Source organism: Panthera onca, chromosome F2 (assembly GCF_046562875.1).
Source record: "Panthera onca isolate mPanOnc1 chromosome F2, mPanOnc1 haplotype 2, whole genome shotgun sequence".
In the NCBI taxonomy this organism is placed as follows: domain Eukaryota; kingdom Metazoa; phylum Chordata; class Mammalia; order Carnivora; family Felidae; genus Panthera; species Panthera onca.
Genome location: NC_138356.1, coordinates 82,686,579 through 82,704,624, shown reverse-complemented (window position 1 = coordinate 82,704,624; position 18,046 = coordinate 82,686,579). Strand labels below are relative to the sequence as shown.

The 18,046-nt window shown below is 63.8% G+C and overlaps 1 protein-coding gene across 3 annotated transcripts; it reads left to right on the top strand.

Moving 5' to 3' along the window:
* The first annotated feature begins 937 nt into the window (after nucleotides 1-937).
* Nucleotides 938-16,973, top strand: EPPK1 (epiplakin 1). 3 transcript variants are annotated; one of them, XM_078441742.2, is made up of 3 exons: nucleotides 938-1,901; nucleotides 6,321-6,416; nucleotides 7,308-16,973. In XM_078441742.2, the coding sequence occupies exon 3, from the start codon at nucleotides 7,363-7,365 to the stop codon at nucleotides 16,192-16,194; it is 8,832 nt and encodes a 2,943-aa protein (XP_078297868.2). In that variant the 5' UTR covers nucleotides 938-1,901; nucleotides 6,321-6,416; nucleotides 7,308-7,362; the 3' UTR covers nucleotides 16,195-16,973. The 3 variants fall into 3 exon arrangements, with proteins under 3 accessions (XP_078297868.2, XP_078297869.2, XP_081648166.1); XM_078441743.2 differs by lacking the exon at nucleotides 6,321-6,416; XM_081792040.1 differs by lacking the exons at nucleotides 938-1,901; nucleotides 6,321-6,416 and adding an exon at nucleotides 2,457-2,533.
* The last annotated feature ends 1,073 nt before the right edge of the window (nucleotides 16,974-18,046 follow it).

Sequence of the window (18,046 nt, the reverse complement as noted above, 5' to 3'; positions counted from 1 at the left end):
GGCTCTGAGAGGTCCTGATCGGGGTCGGCTTGGGGGCCGGGGAGGTAGGACAGTCACCCAGGCTTGCTCCCCAGGGGGTCCCGGAGGCTGACCTGGAGGCTCCTGCAAGAAACTGGAGACACCGGGAGAGGACCAGTGGGCACAGCGCGGGGACAGGGCCAGCCTTTGTCCTCCTTCCCACGAGAGGGGCTGGCACGCACCTGGGTTTCGAGGCCTGGTGGCGATGCTGCCTGCACGGCTTGGTCGTGGGCAGGAGTGACTCTGAGGCACTTTCTGGGCCACAAGCCACAGCCAGCACAGCCACGCTTCCCAGCGGGCCATCGCGGACGGTGTCCCGGGGCCTCGCGGGCAGAGATGCAGCTGGGCCAGCGCCCCTTGCTGGACACGGGCCCCTGCCGGAGCTCACTACCCTTGGGGGTGGGGGCTCCCCGGTGGCCAGCGGCAGCCACACAGAACGTCAAGCGTGGATGGGTGGATGTGCACCAGGGCACACAGGTGGCCAGAGGCCAGCTCCGGGGGCCAGGGAGCCTTGGTGAGCAGGTGGGAGTGTGGGCCTGGTAGGTGGGGGTGAGGGCAGAGCCACGGGGGTGGACCCCAGAACCCTCCACCCCAGAAATGCCTGCACCTGCACGGGCGTCTCCAGGTACACTTTCGGTGACTGTCAGGGTGGCCCTGTTCAAGTATGTGGTCAAGAATGAACCAGGCAGGGGTGCCCGGGTGGCTCAGTCGGTTAAGCGTCCGACTTCGGCTCAGGTCACGATCTCACAGTTCGTGAGTTCGAGACCTGCGTCAGGCCCTGTGCTGACAGCTCAGAGCCTGGAGCCTGCCTCGGATACTGTGTCTCCCTCTCTCTCTGCCCCATCCCCACTCATGCTCTGTCTCTCTCTGTCTTAAAAATAAATAAAACATTTAAAAACAAAATTAAAAAAAAAAAATAACCAGGCAAAGATAAGGGCTAGGGGGGCAGAGAGACTGAGCCCTCGAGGCAGGGACTGGGGGATGGGAGAGAGCCTCGGGCTCTGCTTTGGTGGGAGGCACCAAGGTGGTGCCCCCAAGGTTCCGGGCCTCTATCCCCAACACCTCTAGCAGCCACTGCCTCACGGTGCCAGGGTGGGCCTCTGAGAGGAGGGCCAGGAGCTCTGGGATACACCCGGGACCTCCTCTGAGCCCAGGGGGAGGCTCCTCAGCCGAGGTAGGGTGAAGTCTGGCCATCTTTTCCAGACAGGGGAACCAGCTGGGGACACAGAAACCCCAGTTCTTCCAAGGGGCACACAGAGGGGAGCCCCTGCGGAACCCTGGCTCAGCCCACCCAGGACCTAAGCAGCAGTGGGGGGAGCTGACCCCCAGCCCCCCTGACTGAGCAGACCCAGCAGGTGGCCAGCAGTGCGCACTCCCCCCACACCCCCACACACATGTGAGCAGAGGAGCTGTGCGAACCCCTCCCGACCGGCTCTCCGCAATACAGTCGCGTTTTGGAAAGTGAAACCGCCGGTCAGGTGTGCATTTCCTTTACAAAGTCCACTGAACCCGCTGAGAGGGGCGGGGGGGATGGACCCCTCCCCCAGCACCCTGTGCCCACCTCCGCTCCCTCGCGGGGACTCTGGGGAAGGGGTCAAAGGGGCAGGAGGGAGAGGGCAGCCGCCCCCCTGCAATTCGGGGCCATTCCTCACCAGGGGTGCTCACGGGTGGCCAGCCTACCGAGGGGCGCGCCCGGGGCGCCGCCCTGGCCCCCGCCGGGTTCTGGGTACCCGCCCGCCCCACCCGGATTCGGGGCGCGCCCCCCACCCCGGGCCGCCGCCCCCAGATGAGGGCGGGGCCGCGGCCGGTTTAAATTCGGGTGGCGCGGGCCCAGCCGCGAGCCGAGAGACTGCGTTCGGAGCGCTGGGGCGCCGCGCGGGCAGGTGGGACACCCAGGCCTGGGCCAGACCCGGGCAGGCCAGGGAGCAGAGACCGAAGCTCCTTCGACGGGCGCTGAGCTCGGGTCCGGGAGGCTGGGGCGGGCGTGGGGGGGCAAGGCGCCGGTGGAGCGGGGAGCGGCCGGGAGCTCCGCGCTCTGGCTCGCCCGGACCCGGCAGTCTGAGCCCCGGGCCGGCCGCCCTCCCTGGTGGGCGAGGGTGCAGGTTACCGGCAGGGACGTGGGAGATGCGGCCCGGGGAGGTGGGGGTGGGCGGTGGCGGGGTGGGGGTGGGGGTTCCTCCCGGCTCCAGCGGTTTCCCGGCAGGGGGCAGGGCTGGGGTGGCCCCGGGCGGGTGTGCGGGTCAGGTTCCGCCTGCCGCCCCCCTTCGGCGGAGGGTGGAGGCGCCCTGGGCGGAGGTAATCGGTAATCAGGCTGACAGATTGAGAGGGCGGTGCTGCTCCTGGCTGGGGCGCTGACCAATCCGGGAGCCACCTGCTGTCCCCCGTGGGGAGGCGGCAGGGACACCGCATGGGGTCATCTCAAGACCCTTGCCAGGACGGGGCTCAGGAGGGCTGCCTTCCCTGTACCCACCTGTCTTACCAAGCTCCTTCTGCCGCTGGCCTCTGACCCGAGGAGGTGAGTGGGATCCTTCCGCAGCTGCCCGATGGGGCAGAGCCAAGATTGCCGCCTCCCTGTGTGGGCCTGAGGCAGCCTGCAACCTAGTTCTGTCCTTATCTGGCTCAGGTGGACAGCCAGCCCTCTGCCCTCCTCCCGGCCCCAGGCTGGAGAGGGGGGATGTCCTTCAGGGCAGAGGCAGAAGGTGGCCCACAGCCAAGGAATGCAGACCCACCCTCCTCAGGATTGTCCTCCCTCCCCTTGTCACCCAGGGCTGTCCCCCCACCGTCCCCTCCTCCAGGGAAGCCGCAGGAAGAGCCCTCTTCCCTTTCAGATTCCCTTTTCCTTCCTGGAAAATCTGCTCAGCCCCAAGGCCCTTACCCCTCGGGTCACACACCATGCCCACCTTCTGCTGCTGGCCACCTCTGTGGGACATTGGGCTGGCCAGGGTGTCCTGCCCTTGAAGCCGCCCCCTCCCCCACTCCCTGGGCCCTGGACACCAGTCACATACCATGGTCTTCTCTCCCGAGCTCCAGACCCCTCTGTCCAGCTGCCTTCCCAAGGTCTCCACTCCACAACCCTGCTCCTGTCTCACCTGGGCAGAGTCCAAAGAGGCTCCTACCTGGCCCAAGGTCACTGCCAACCAAATAGGGGGCGTGGCCCAACTGCCAAGGGCACAGGGCCTGTCCTGGCCTTAGGCCCCCACTTCCTGCTCGAGTACTCCGTCAGGCTCCTGGGTCCCCTCTCCCACCATGAATCCCCTTTGTTTGTTTTTTTAATTTTTTAATGTTTATTTTTGAGAGAGAGAGAGAGAGAGAGAGAGCACGAGAGAGAGCAGGGGAGGGTCAGAAAGAAGGAGACACAGAATCTGAAGCAGGCTCCAGGCTCCAGCTGTCAGCACAGAGCCCGACGTGGGGCTCAAACCCATGAAACTTGAGATCATGACCTGATCATGAGCTGAAGTTGGACGCTTAACCGACGGAGCCCCCCAGGCACCCTCCCCCATGAGTCCCCTTTGTGCGGGGAACTGGAACCTCCTGCTCCCCAAGCTGGTGACTGCTCTGGTTTTCCTGTCTGGGTGCTGCCCCTCCCCAACCAGCACAGCCCCATCAGGGCTCTGGGCCGGCTATGTCCAGGCCAAGGGCTGGCTCCGAATGTCCCTCCTTCCCTTTGCTGGGCAGTGAGGTCCCTCTCCTCTCCACACCTTTGTCCATTGCCAAGGGAAAGTCACGCTCTTCTAGCTATCTAACTGCCCCAGTAGCCGTGTCACCTGGCATTCCTGCCGAGACGGGCAGGCCTGTCCCGGGCTCACAGACCCACTGAAGGCAGTCCTGGCACAGGGCACCCTGTGCCAAGGGAGTATCCCGGCCGGCAGCCAGGCATGTGTCCAGGCCGGGCCCCAGAAGCAGGGTCTGATGGCAAGCATATTGGGGAGTGGACTCGGGGTGGCCCCTGTTGAGTGCAGGACACAAAACAGGAGAGAGCCAGCCTCTGGTGCAGCCCCGCTCGCAGCTGGAAGGAGGTCGAGGCAGCCGTGCACTCACCGCCGTCAACCAGGCCCTGGAACCCTGCTCCCAGGGCACCCGTGGGCTTCTCTTCCTGGGGAGACGCACGGGGGACGGTGAACAGGTGGGCCCCCAGCCAGAGCTGCGGCATGGGCCTCGTCTCTAAGGCTCCACTCCTCCTTCTCCTCGCCCACCCCTACCGCACATCTGCCTGGCCTGGTGCTCACCTGGGGTGTGCAAACCCTTGCCCCTGAGGTCCCTTGTGGCTACACGTGTCCATTAGCTGCAGGAATGGCCACACCCCTGCCTCCACCCCACCCAGACCCTGCCTTCTCCTGGTGGTCGGGTCACTCCCGGACCCTTGGTCCTGGACGCAAGGAGCCGGGGTGCCCTGGGAGCAGCCGTGGCCTTCAGCTCAGTGGGACTGCGGCTGTGTCCGTGGCAGAAGTACTCATCCTGTGGGACTGACCCCGGAGCTGCAGGGATGGGTGGCGGGGTCATCGGAGGCATGGTGGGGGCCACGTCTGCTCCCATCGCTTGGTTCCTGGACCCATATGGTCCAGCTGCAGGGACAGACACATCACATTCTAGAATGGTCACTGCCCCTCCCCGCCCCCCCCCCCCCCCCCCCCGCCCCGGGCACGGGACCACCGGTGAGCTGGTGCTGGAGCTTGCCTGCGGTGGCCCTTTCACGATGGAGCCTTCAGCCTGCCCTGCGCTGCAGAGATCAGAGCCTCTTGACTGGTCACTACAAAGCCTCAGGTGTCCACAAGGACTTTTTGTCATCCAGCTGGTCACTCACAGCCTTTTGTGTTCGTCCAAAGTCTCGTTGTTTAGCAATGCCCCCCACCCCCACCGTGTGCTCTGCACTAACCCCCATCCCAGATGCCTGATCCCACACTCCGTTTACTCGGAACGCTGGCAGACGGAGGCACTTCCCCGATCCCTGCTCACACGGCCAGCCGGGTGGCAGTGTGCCCCTCCAGAGCCTCGCCCAGTGTCTGCCTGGTCCTGGCACCACCAGTCTGAGCTGAGCAGCACGCGAGCTGCAGGGGGTGGGAAGGGCCCCTCGTCTGTGTAGGGAAGGGGTGAGGCAGGATTTCACCCACTCCCAGGGGCTGGGCTTACGTGCGGGCCCCATGTCAAGTCAAGGGCCTGAGCCAGTGCAGCCCCAGGACGGGCAAGGCAATTCCCGAGGGGGCCGAAGCGGGGGCCGTCTGCCAACAGCCCTCCTGAAGCCCCAGATGGGGTCTGGGTCACACCCCCAAGCGTCCACCCTTCCAGATGTGTGTGTTGTCGGAGCCCCCAGCTTCTTACTGTCACTGGGGGGCGCTCGACACCCCCTGGGCCATGCTGCCCCCTGCACCGCCCTGGCGCTGAGGCCTCCCATGGATGCCTCATGGCCACTTGCTGATCCCACCCTGCTCCTGGGCCGGAGGTCGGTGGAGAGGGCAGGAGCAACGAAGGTGGCCTTGAGCGCCACAGTAGGTAACTAGCAAGCCACGGAGGCTGTAGGACAGGAGAGGGGCCGGCGTGAAACAGCGACCCCATGTGGGGCCAGTGAGGGCGAGTGGGGGCTGAGCAATTCAGGGCTCAGGCTGCACGGAGAGGGTGTGGGGGAACCCTTTACAGAACACCAGCAGTCGTGGGGGTGCAGTGGAGTTTGAGGCACCTTGTGAGACCGGGGCACGTGGTTCTTGGACTCCGGGACGGGCTGGGCCTGAGACACGGTGTGAGGGGTTCCCTGATGTAATGGGCGAGTGGGGGCAGAGCGGAGCCCTGTCACCGGCGAGAAGGCCCCACACCCACGACCCAGAGGCAATGAGATCCAAAATGCATTTGTTGGGTTTGGCAACCACAGTCCGAGTTCATCTTAGTGAGAGCTTCGGGGCGGGGGCGAGCCAGCTGCCTGAGCGGGCACGGGAGCAGGCTTGGGGGGCAGGCTGGGGGCTGGCTGGGAGGCCAGGACAGACGTGTTCGGGCTCTTGAGCAGACAGCCGGTGCCAGCGGGAGCAAAGTGTGGGCTTGCGCCCGGGGGGAGGGGGAAGGGGGGCCCGGGTGTGGTTCTGCAGAAACCGGGTGTGGGCCGGCTGGAAGGGCGGAGGCGGGAGGGAGGCTATGGCTCCCTAAGCTGTCGCAACAATTACCACAACCTGGATGGCTTCAAACAACAGAAACTCCTTCTCGGTTCAAGGGGCCGAAATCTGAGGTCAATGCTTCTGGGCTTGGTGGTCCTCGATGCGTCTGGGCTTGTGGCCGCTCCAGACGGCGCCCCATGGGCTCTCTCCTGTGTCTTCCTATAGAGACTCAAGTCATTTTGGATTAGGGCCATTCCTCCTCCGTGACCTCAACTGAGTTACATCTGCAAAGACTATTTCCAAATAAGGCTACAGTCATAGGTACTGGCGGTCAGGACTTGGATATATCTCTCAGGGGGACACAATTTAATCCCACAGGAAGGGGACAGGCCTGGGTGGAGGAGTTGGTGTGCAGGTGTGAAGCACTTGTCACTGCTGCTCAGAGAATTGGGGCACAGAGCCGTCTGCTGAGAGGGGACAGCCTTGGAGCCTCTCTGGGGCTTGGAGCCAGCTGACCAGAGACGTGGCCATACCCATGGCTCCCACGGGACTGGCACGCAAACACGGAGTCTGTGTTCCCTCAGGCCCCCGAGTCGAGTGCGGGCACAAAGAGGCCATAGCCCAGAGAGCACAAGGATTGGAGTGGGCAGAGGAGGACACAGACAGAGCCAGCCTGGGGCGGGACACCGTGGGGGCTTCTGGCTGGAGCCCAGTGGAGATCTGGGAAGGAACAGAAGCCAGAGCAGAGGGTCTGGGGCAGGGCCGGGGGTTGGAGGCGGTGACTGGAAGAGGGAAGGGTGCTGATGTCCCTGAACCCAAGGATGGGGGAGGAGCCCTGGGGAGCAGACGGGAGGTTAGGGTGAGAGATGGGGGGAGGGGCTCTGGCCCAGGTGGCCCAGCCCCCACCACGGGACCCTGAGGGCAGGAGCTGAGGGGATTGGGCTGGGATGGAGAGCAGAGGATGGCCTGCAGGAAAACAGAGCCCACGCGTCCTGGAGGCCGCCCTGGCTGGCCGGAGGTCCCCCATGGTCCCTCCTGGGACCCCATGGGGCAAGGCAAAAGACCTTACTTGGATGCTGACCCCCATCCCCCAGGAGGGCAAGCCATGTCTGGAGGCTGATTCAGGGTCTGGGATTGACCTCTTGACTCTCTCCCTCCCGTCCACCTGGGCCATTCCAGGGCCCCTAACAGGGCCTTTTCTACCCCCTACAGGGAGCAGACGCAGTGGACCTTGGGTGAGTGAGTTCTACACAACAGGCTGAGCGTGATGAATGGCCACGCCTCTCCTCCTCTTGATGTCCTGGTCACCAACAACACTGACCCGGCCATCGTCCCCAAGACCATGAAGGCCGTGCCGGGAACCAGCACCCCTTCTGGGCCTCCGTCTGCCCAGCCTAAGAGCATCGCTGGGGTGTACGTGGAGGCCTCCGGCCAGGCACAGAGTCTCTACGCTGCCATGAAGCAGGGCCTCCTGCCCGTTGAGCTTGGGCTGGCTCTGCTGGAGGCCCAGGCGGCCACCGGGGGCCTCGTGGACCCCACGCAAGGCCGGTTCCTCCCTGTGTCCGAGGCCCTGCAGCAGGGCCTGGTGGGCCTGGAGCTAAAGGAGAAGCTGCTGGTGGCCGAGCGCGCAGTCACTGGGTACCCTGACCCCTACGGTGGCGGGAAGCTGGCACTTTTCCAGGCCATCGGGAAGGAGGTGGTAGACCGAGCGCTGGGGCGGGGCTGGCTGGAGGCCCAGCTGGCCACAGGGGGCTTGGTGGATCCCATTCGGGCTACACGGGTGGCCCCGGGGCCGGCCTGTCAGCAGGGTCTCCTGGACCAGGACACGTGGCGTGGCCTGTCTGAGCGCAAGCCCAGCCCCAGTGCCCCTGGCTTCCTGGACCCCAACACCCTGGAGCGGCTGTCATACCGCGAGCTGCTGGGCCGGTGTGTGAGAGCCCCTGACACAGGGTTGGCGCTGCTGCCCCTCAAGACCACCTTCCCCACCCTGAGTGGGGCAGTGAGCTTGGCCGAGCTGCTAGAGGTGGGGGTCCTGGATGACGAGGCCGCCCGGGGCCTTCGGGAAGGCAGGCTGGCGGCCCGAGAGGTGAGCGCGCGGGCTGACGTGAGGCGCTACCTGCAGGGCACCGGCAGCATCGCGGGGGCTGTCCTGCTGCCCGCGGGCCACAAGAAGAGCTTCTTCCGGGCCGTCAGCGAGCACCTGCTCGCCATGGGCACCGCGCTCCCGCTCCTGGAGGCTCAGGCCGCCACCGGCACACTGGTGGACCCGGCCACCGGCCGGCGGCTCCGGGTGGACGAGGCGGTCAGGTCGGGCCTGGTCGGCCCAGAGCTCCACAGGCAGCTCCTGGTGGCGGAAGAGGCGGTGACGGGGTACCATGACCCCTTCAGCGGCGCCCGAGTGCCCCTCTTCCAGGCCATGAAGAAGGAGCTGGTGGACAGGCCTCTGGCTCTGCGACTCCTAGATGCCCAGCTGGCCACAGGTGGGCTGGTATGTCCGGCCCGCAGGCTCCGGCTGCCCCCGGAGGCCGCCCTGCGCTTCAGATGCCTGGACCAAGAGACTCAGCAGTGTCTGTCCCGGGCCACCGGCTTCTGGGACCCCAACACACAGGAGAGCGTGGGCTATGGGCAGCTACTGGCCCGCTGCGTCACCGACCCAGAAACAGGACTGGCCTTCCTCCCCCTCTCAGGGGGCCCCCTTGGAGAAGAGCCACGAGGACTCCCGTTCATTGACCACAGCACCCGGGAGGCCTTGAGTGAGGCCATGACCACCGTCACCGTGGGCGAGTTCCAGGGCCGGCCTGCCTCACTCTGGGACCTGCTCTTCTCTGAGCCCATCCCTGCGCAGCAGCGGGCGGCACTGGCCCAGCGCCACAAGGAAGGTGCCATCTCGGGGGAGGAACTGGCAGCTGCGCTGAGGGCCACCCTTGAGCAGGCTGCGGCCACGGCCAGGACCACCTTTGCCGGCCTGAGGGTGCCCGTGGCCCCAGGAGAGCTGCTGAGAGCAGAGATCATCGACCAGGACACGTACGAGCGGCTGGAGCGAGGGCAGACCACAGCCCAGGAGGTGGGCAGGCTGGGCTCGGTGCACAGGTTCCTGCAGGGCACCGGCGGCATCGCAGGCCTGCTGCTGCCGGGCTCCCAGGAGCGGCTCGCCATCTACGAGGCTCGCGGGAGGGGGCTCCTCAGGCACGGCACGGCCCTCATCCTCCTGGAGGCACAGGCGGCCACGGGCTTCATTCTCGACCCGAAGGAAAACAAGAGATATTCTGTGGAGGAGGCACTGAGGGCTGGCCTCGTAGGGCCCGACGTGTTTGCAAAGCTGCTGTCGGCCGAGCGCGCCGTCACCGGCTACACCGACCCCTACACCGGGGAGCGCATCTCCCTCTTCCAGGCCATGAAGAAGGACCTCATCGTGCGGGAGCACGGCATCCGCCTGCTGGAGGCCCAGATCGCCACGGGCGGCATCATCGACCCGGTGCACAGCCACCGCCTGCCCGTGGACGTGGCCTACCGGCGCGGCTACTTCGACGAGGAGACGAACCGCGTCCTGGCGGACCCGAGCGACGACACCAAGGGCTTCTTCGACCCCAACACGCACGAGAACCTCACCTACCTGCAGCTGCTGGAGCGCTGCGTGGAGGACCCCGAGACGGGCCTGCGCCTGCTGCCCCTGAACGGCACCCAGCCCCCGCTCGTGGACGGCACCACCCGGCAGGCCTTCCAGAGCCTGCTGCTGTCGGGGAAGTTCGGGCGTTTCCAGGGGCGGAGAGTTTCCGCGTGGGAGCTGATCAACTCAGAATGCTTCAGCGAGGACCAGAGGAGGCAGCTCCTGCGGAGGTACCGGCAGCACAGCATCTCCCTGGAGCAGGTGGCGCAGTGGCTGGAGAGGGAGATGGGGAGGTGGGCGGACATCACGCTGCCCGGGCTGCGGGGCCCGGTCGCGGCCTACCAGCTCCTGGAGGCCCGTATCATCGACCAGGAGCTCCTGGACCGGGTGCTGGAGGGGGCGGTCAGCCCCGAAGCCCTCCTCCACACGGACTGCGTCCGGAGGTACCTACGCGGCTCCGGCGCCCTCGGCGGCGTGCTGCTGGGACCCGCCAGCCGGCGGCTCAGCCTGTACGAGGCCATGAGGCAGAAGGTCCTGGGGCCAGGGGTGGCCCTCGCCCTGCTGGAGGCCCAAGCGGCCACTGGAGCCATCGTGGACCCCCACAGTCTGGAGACCCTGTCGGTGGATGAGGCCGTGCGCGGGAAGCTGGTGGGGCCAGAGCTGTATCGCCAGCTGAGACGGGCTGAGGACGCTGTCACTGGCTTCCGAGATCCCTTCTCTGGGAAGCGTGTGTCCCTGTTCCAGGCCATGAAGAAGGGCCTCATCCCTGAGGAGCAGGCCGCCCGCCTCCTGGATGCCCAGCTGGCCACAGGGGGGGTCATTGACCCCACAGGCCACTACCGCCTCCCCATGCCCGTGGCCACCCAGCGGGGCTACATAGACCAGGAGATGGAGGAGGCCTTGTCCAGCTCATCCGAGACCTTCCCCACGCCGGACGGCCGGGGACACACCAGCTACGCCCGGCTGCTGGAGCGGTGTCTGAGGGATGAGGCTTCTGGCCTTTACTTCCTGCCCCTGCCCGAAGACGCTCCGGCCATCCCCACCGACAAGCAGGTCCAGGAGACCCTACGGGCGGCGCAGGGGACTGAGGACGGCACGTCCCTCTGGGAGCTGCTGGGCTCTGGCCACTTCACCGAGGAGCAGCGGAACAGCTTCGTGGAGGACTTCAGGCTGGGGAGGACCACCTTGCAGCAGCTGCAGGCAGCTGTGCACAAGCGGGTGCGGGAGGCGGAACTCCTGGCGCGGGCTCACGTCACAGTGCCCGGCCCCAGGGGGGAGGTTCCCGCCGTCTGGCTGCGTGACGCCGGCATCATCACCGCGGAGACCCTGGCGGCCCTGGCTCGGGGCACGCGGTCACCCGCGGAGGTCGCCGAGGAGCCCAGCGTGAAGGCCCATCTGTGGGGGACGGGCTGCGTGGCGGGCCTGCTGTTGCAGCCGTCGGGGACCAAGGCCAGCATCGGCCAGGCCATGAGGGACGGCCTCCTACCCGAGGGCCTGGGGCGAAGGCTGCTGGAGGCCCAAGTGGCATGTGGCTCCCTCATTGACCCTCTGACCAGCCAGAGACTGTCTGTGGAAGGCGCAGTGAAGGCGGGCCTGGTGGGCGGGGCACTGAGCGAGCAGCTCCAGCAGGCCGAGAGGGCCGTGGCTGGGTACACGGACCCCTACACAGGAGGCTCCCTCTCACTGTGGCAGGCCGTGGAGAAGGGGCTGGTGCCCCAAAGTGAGGGCCTCCGGCTCCTACAGGTGCAGCTGGCCACGGGGGGCGCAGTGGACCCTGTGCACGGGGTGCACCTGCCCCAGGAGGCAGCCTGCAGGTTTGGCCTCCTGGATGAGCAGGTCAGCCGGGTGCTGACCTCAAAAGACGAGGACAACAAGTTCTTCTTCGACCCCAGCACGCGAGACAAGGTGACGTACATGCAGCTCAAGGAGGGCTGTGTCTCCGACAGGGACACCGGCCTCTGGCTGCTGCCGCTCGCCCAGGACATGGTGCTCGAAGTGGATGAGCACACGGTGGTGGCCCTGAGGGCCACGAAGGTACCTGTCAGCACCGGGAGGTTCAAAGGTCTCCGCGTGTCACTGTGGGACCTGCTGCACTCCGAGTACGTCGGCGTCCACAAGCGGCGAGAGCTGGCGGCCCTCTGCCAGTCCGGGAGGGCCACAGCCGTGCGGCAGGTGGCTACGGCAGTCAGCACCCTGGTCGAGGCTGCAGAGACACAGCCCTCACGGGCCGCCTTTAGAGGACTCCGGAAGCAGGTGTCGGCCAACGACTTGTTCAGGTCCCAGCTCATTGACAAGGAGACACTGGACGAGCTGAATCAGGGGAGAAAGACTGTGCAGGAGGTGACAGAGATGGACAGTGTGAGGCGGTACCTGGAGGGAAGCAACTTCATTGCCGGGGTCCTCGTCCAGGGCACGAAGGAGAAGATGAGCGTCTCCGAGGCCCTAAGGAGGCACATCCTGCGGCCGGGCACGGCCCTGGTGCTGCTGGAGGCGCAGGCGGCCACCGGCTTCCTCATCGACCCCGTGCGCAACCAGAGGCTGACTGTGGAGGAGGCGTTCGCATCAGGGATGTTTGGCAGGGAAACCTACCAGAAGCTGCTGTCGGCCGAGCGCGCCGTCACCGGCTACACCGACCCCTACACCGGGGAGCGCATCTCCCTCTTCCAGGCCATGAAGAAGGACCTCATCGTGCGGGAGCACGGCATCCGCCTGCTGGAGGCCCAGATCGCCACGGGCGGCATCATCGACCCGGTGCACAGCCACCGCCTGCCCGTGGACGTGGCCTACCGGCGCGGCTACTTCGACGAGGAGATGAACCGCGTCCTGGCGGACCCGAGCGACGACACCAAGGGCTTCTTCGACCCCAACACGCACGAGAACCTCACCTACCTGCAGCTGCTGGAGCGCTGCGTGGAGGACCCCGAGACGGGCCTGTACATGTTACAAATTGTAAAGAAAGGAGAGACCTACGTTTATATCGATGAAACCACAAAACAAGTCCTACGGTCCAGAACTACACAAATGCACGTGGGGAGGTTTGCCAATCAGAAAGTCTCCTTCTGGGACCTGCTTTCCTCCCAGTACTTCCCAGAGGAAAGGAAGCGGGAACTCATCCAGGAGTATAGAGCCCAGAATCTACCCCTCGAGCGGCTGCTGGAGCTCATCACGGCTACCGTGGAGGAAACAGAAAAGCAGTACGAGGCGATCCAGGTGCCAGGCATCGGTGGACAGGTGACAGCTGCGGAGTTGTTCAACTCTGGAATCATCGATAAAAGGACCCTGGATGTACTGCACAGAGAGGCACGGGGTGAGCAGGATCTCAGCCGGTTGGCACATGTGAAGACCTATCTGGAAGGTCGTGGCTGCATCGCGGGGGTGACTATGCCCTCCACCCAAGAGGTGATGAGCCTCTATGACGCCAGCAGGAAAGGACTCATCCCCATGGGCTTTGCGGCTCAGCTGCTGGAGGCCCAGGCGGCCACTGGGTTCATGCTGGATCCCTGCAGCCATAGGAGGCTCTCTGTGCAACAGGCCGTGGCTGAGGGCCTGGTGGGTGAGGACATGCAGGAAAGGCTTCTGGACGCCCAGAAGGCCGCCCAAGGCTACACAGACCCGGTCACGGGACACAAAGTCCCGCTATTCCAGGCCATGAAAAAGAACTTAGTCAGAAGAGAGGACGCGCTCAGACTGCTTGAGGCACAGGAGGCCACAGGGGGTATCATCGACCCACAGCACCACCACCGCCTGCCTGTGGATGTGGCCTACAGACGGGGGTGTCTACACCAGGACACATACCCGCTCATTTCAGATCAGAAGCACATGAATAAAAGGTTTGTGGATCCGAACACTCGGGAGAGGGTCACCTACCGACGACTACAGGAAAGGAGCCAAAAGGAAGCAGGGACAGGCTGGGCGCTCTTCCCGGTGGTAAAGGACCAACAGAAGCCTGCCTACATCGATGAGCCAACGAGGAGGGCCCTGGAGGCTGAGCAGGTGGAAGTACAGGTGGGAAGGTTCAAGGACCAGAAGCCATCGCTATGGGAGATCCTGAACTCAGAATACGTGACGGAGGAGAGAAAGCTCGACTTGACAGGTGAATACAAAAAGGGCACGGCCCAAGAGTTACAGAAGGTAGTAAACATCGTCTTAGGAATAATCGATGAGAGGGAAAAAGGCAACAAACAATTGTGGTTCCGAGGGATCAGAAAACAAATCACAGCTTCCGAACTGTTCGACTCTGGAATCATCACCCAGGAGATGCTAGAGGACATGGTCAAGGGGGCCAGCACCTCAGATGTCATCGGAGAAAAAGAACAGGTCAAACGCTACCTGCAGGGCACGAGCTGCATCGCGGGCGTGCTGGTGCCCGCCAAGGACGAGCCCGGGCGGCAGGAGAAGATGAGCATCTACCAGGCCATGTGGAAGGGCGTCCTGCGGCCCGGCACGGCCCTGGTGCTGCTGGAGGCGCAGGCGGCCACCGGCTTCGTCGTCGACCCCGTGCGCAACCAGAGGCTGTCCGTGGAGGAGGCGGTGGCGGCGGGCGTGGTGGGCGGCGAGATCCAGGAGAAGCTGCTGTCGGCCGAGCGCGCCGTCACCGGCTACACCGACCCCTACACCGGGGAGCGCATCTCCCTCTTCCAGGCCATGAAGAAGGACCTCATCGTGCGGGAGCACGGCATCCGCCTGCTGGAGGCCCAGATCGCCACGGGCGGCATCATCGACCCGGTGCACAGCCACCGCCTGCCCGTGGACGTGGCCTACCGGCGCGGCTACTTCGACGAGGAGATGAACCGCGTCCTGGCGGACCCGAGCGACGACACCAAGGGCTTCTTCGACCCCAACACGCACGAGAACCTCACCTACGTGCAGCTGCTTCGCCGCTGCGTGCAGGACCCCGGCACCGGGCTCTACATGCTGCAGCTGGCCGGCCGGGGCTCCGCCGTGCACGAGCTGAGCGAGGAGCTGCGCGGCGCCCTGCGTGAGGCCCGCGTGACCCCGGACGCGGGCGCCCTCCGGGGCCAGAGCGTCTCCATCTGGGAGCTCCTCTTCTACCGGGAGGTGCCCGAGGGCCTGAGGCAGGACCTGCTGCGCAGGTACCAGGCGGGCACGCTGACCGCGCAGGAGGTGGGGGCCGCCCTCACCCCGCTGCTGGCCCGTGCCGAGGACGGGAGCCCACGCCCGGCGCCCCCGGACCCTCGGGGGGCCCTGCGTGCCGCCACCATGGAGGTCAAGGTGGGCCGCCTGCGCGGGCCGGCGGTGCCCGTGTGGGACGTGCTGGCGTCCAGCTACGTGAGCGGCGTTACGCGCGAGCACCTGCTGGCCGGCTTCGGCTCGGGGACGCTGGGCCTGCCCGCGCTGACCCGCAGGCTGACCACCATCATCGAGGAGGCGGAGGCGGCCGGCGGGACCGAGGGCGCGTCGGGGGACGCCGCCCGCGGCCAGCGGGAGCCCCGGCCCCCCGGGCGCGGCGACGGCGACGCGGGCCCCTCCCCGGCCGGGGCCGACGCCGAGCCCGCCAGCGGCCTCCAGGAGCGGGCCCTGCGTGCCGCCACCATGGAGGTGCGCGCCGGGCAGTTCCGGGGCCAGCGCCCCTCCGTGTGGGACGTCCTCTTCTCCTCCTACCTGAGCCAGGCCCGCCGGGACGAGCTCCTGGCCCAGCACGCGGCCGGCGCCCTGGCCGTGCCCGCCCTCATCGCCATCCTCACCCAGGCCATCGAGGAGGCGGAGGAGCGGCTGAGCAAGGCGTCCTTCCCGGGCCTGAGGCGCCAGGTGTCCGCGTCCGAGCTGCACACGTCCGGGATCCTGGGCCCCGAGACCCTGCGGGACCTGGCCCAGGGCACCAAGACCCTGCAGGAGGTGACAGAGATGGACTCGGTCAAACGCTACCTGCAGGGCACGAGCTGCATCGCGGGCGTGCTGGTGCCCGCCAAGGACGAGCCCGGGCGGCAGGAGAAGATGAGCATCTACCAGGCCATGTGGAAGGGCGTCCTGCGGCCCGGCACGGCCCTGGTGCTGCTGGAGGCGCAGGCGGCCACCGGCTTCGTCGTCGACCCCGTGCGCAACCAGAGGCTGTCCGTGGAGGAGGCGGTGGCGGCGGGCGTGGTGGGCGGCGAGATCCAGGAGAAGCTGCTGTCGGCCGAGCGCGCCGTCACCGGCTACACCGACCCCTACACCGGGGAGCGCATCTCCCTCTTCCAGGCCATGAAGAAGGACCTCATCGTGCGGGAGCACGGCATCCGCCTGCTGGAGGCCCAGATCGCCACGGGCGGCATCATCGACCCGGTGCACAGCCACCGCCTGCCCGTGGACGTGGCCTACCGGCGCGGCTACTTCGACGAGGAGATGAACCGCGTCCTGGCGGACCCGAGCGACGACACCAAGGGCTTCTTCGACCCCAACACGCACGAGAACCTCACCTACCTGCAACTCATGGAGAGAGCTACTGCTGATCCTGAGACTGGACTGTTATTTATGTCTCTGAGTGGAGTTTGAATCGCCGTTCTCCTTGTTGCTATGTAGAGATATAAAAGCATCTGTCATTAATGCAAAATTCTAGGTATATTCCAATTAATTGTCTTTCTTTTGTCACTCGTGCTATATATGTATCTGGTAAGGTACCCAAAATTCTTATCATCCCCCTAGTTCCCCCACATCCCATTTTGTGGGAAAATAACATAACCCCCACTCCTCATACCGGTCTGCACTTCTCCCTGTTTTCTTACTTGTGAATTTTTATTATGTGTGTGTCTTTTGGATGGATGTTGAGACATTCTGTATTAAACTGTGTTGCAGTAATAGTTAAAATAGTTAAAATTTTTCCCTTTTTTGTTGCTGTTTTTGTATATACGTTAGTTTCTTATGTTCTTTTTTTTTAAATGCTCTGTTTTCCATTTTATTTTTTCCTTTTTTTAAAGTTTAGTTATGTTGAGAAAGACAAAGAAAACATGAGGGGGGAGGGGTAAAGATGGGAGAGAGAGAAGAGGGAGAATCCCCAACAGGATCCCGAGCTGTCAGCACACGGCCCAAGGTGGGGCTTGAACCCATGAACTGTGAGATCATGACCCGACTCAAAACCAAGTGTCAAACGCTTCACTCACTGAGCCATCCAGGTACCCCTTTCCTTTCCACTTTTAAGATATGTCCTGCTTGTGGATTAACTCATTTCCCATCAAGTTTTGTTTTCAATTCAGTGGTTCGTGGCTATTTCGGGTCCCTCTTTGGTCGCCGTGTTTCCCATTGCTTTGCTCAATAAAGCTCAGCCTGAATATGTTCTTGGCATGGCCCTTCTATTAGGTATGTCCCCTCGTGGGTTGGTAACTAGCACGTTTTGTAACTATGTGCTTTATAATTTACAAAGAAATGTTTGTGTTTAACGAAAGGTCTCTGATTTCAGAGTTTTGAGTGGTGGATGTTTTAATTGTAGAAATAAGTTAAACAAGGAAAATAACCATCACAAATGTAGGGTGACATAGACTTACATTTAGAATAGTCTCTTAAAACGCTGCAGCTAATGGGTGCGTGGGTAGCTCTGTTGGTTGAGCATCTGATTCTTGATTTTACCTCAGGTCACGATCCCAGGGACGTGGGATTCAGCCCCATGTTGGGCTCCACGCTGAGTATGGAGCCTGCTTAAGAATCTCAGGGCACCTGGGTGGCTCAGTTGGTTAAGTGTCCGACTCTTAGTTTTAGCTCAGGTCATGATCTCGCAGTCTGTGGGTTCGAGCCCTGCATTGGGCTCTATGCTGACAGCTCAGAGCCTGCTGGGGAGTCTCTCTCTCCCTTTCTGCCCCTCTCCCCACTCTCTCTCTCTCTCTCTGTGTCTCAAAAATAAACATTAAAAAAAGATCTCTCCTCTCTCTTTCCCTCTCCCCCTCTCCCCACTGGTGCTCACTCGTTGTCTCTCTAAAATGAAATAGTAATAAAAGAACACTGTAGTTAGGTCATACTCAAAGACTGCTTGAAGAGCTTGGTAATTCAGTCATTAATTAAAGGGTGTGCAGTTGGGACAAAGGGCCAGTCCTCCCTGGTCTCCTTCTTCATTATATGGAGTAGTGAGAGGGTGAGTGACATTTTCAAAGTACTGCTGGGTCCTGGGGGGGAAGCTGGGACACAGGGAGCAAGCTGCTGGGTGGTCTTGGTGAGCAAAGCTGGTCATAGAAGCCTGACAGCCACAGGGATGTTGGAAGCAGTCAGATGTCATCCACAGCAGCATCTGGGGAAAAGAGAAGTGTCCCTATTGACTCTGATACACCAGTGGGGCTGAAGGCCTATACACAGAAATAAGAGTTCAAGGTTGGGGTTCGAGTGTGAGAGGAGGCACGTGTGTGCGTGCACCACTTTTCTC

Bases quoted from the DNA above. Each gene is read 5' to 3' on its own strand.
- EPPK1 (XM_078441743.2), top strand. From the start codon at position 7,363: ATGAATGGCCACGCCTCTCCTCCTCTTGATGTCCTGGTCACCAACAAC.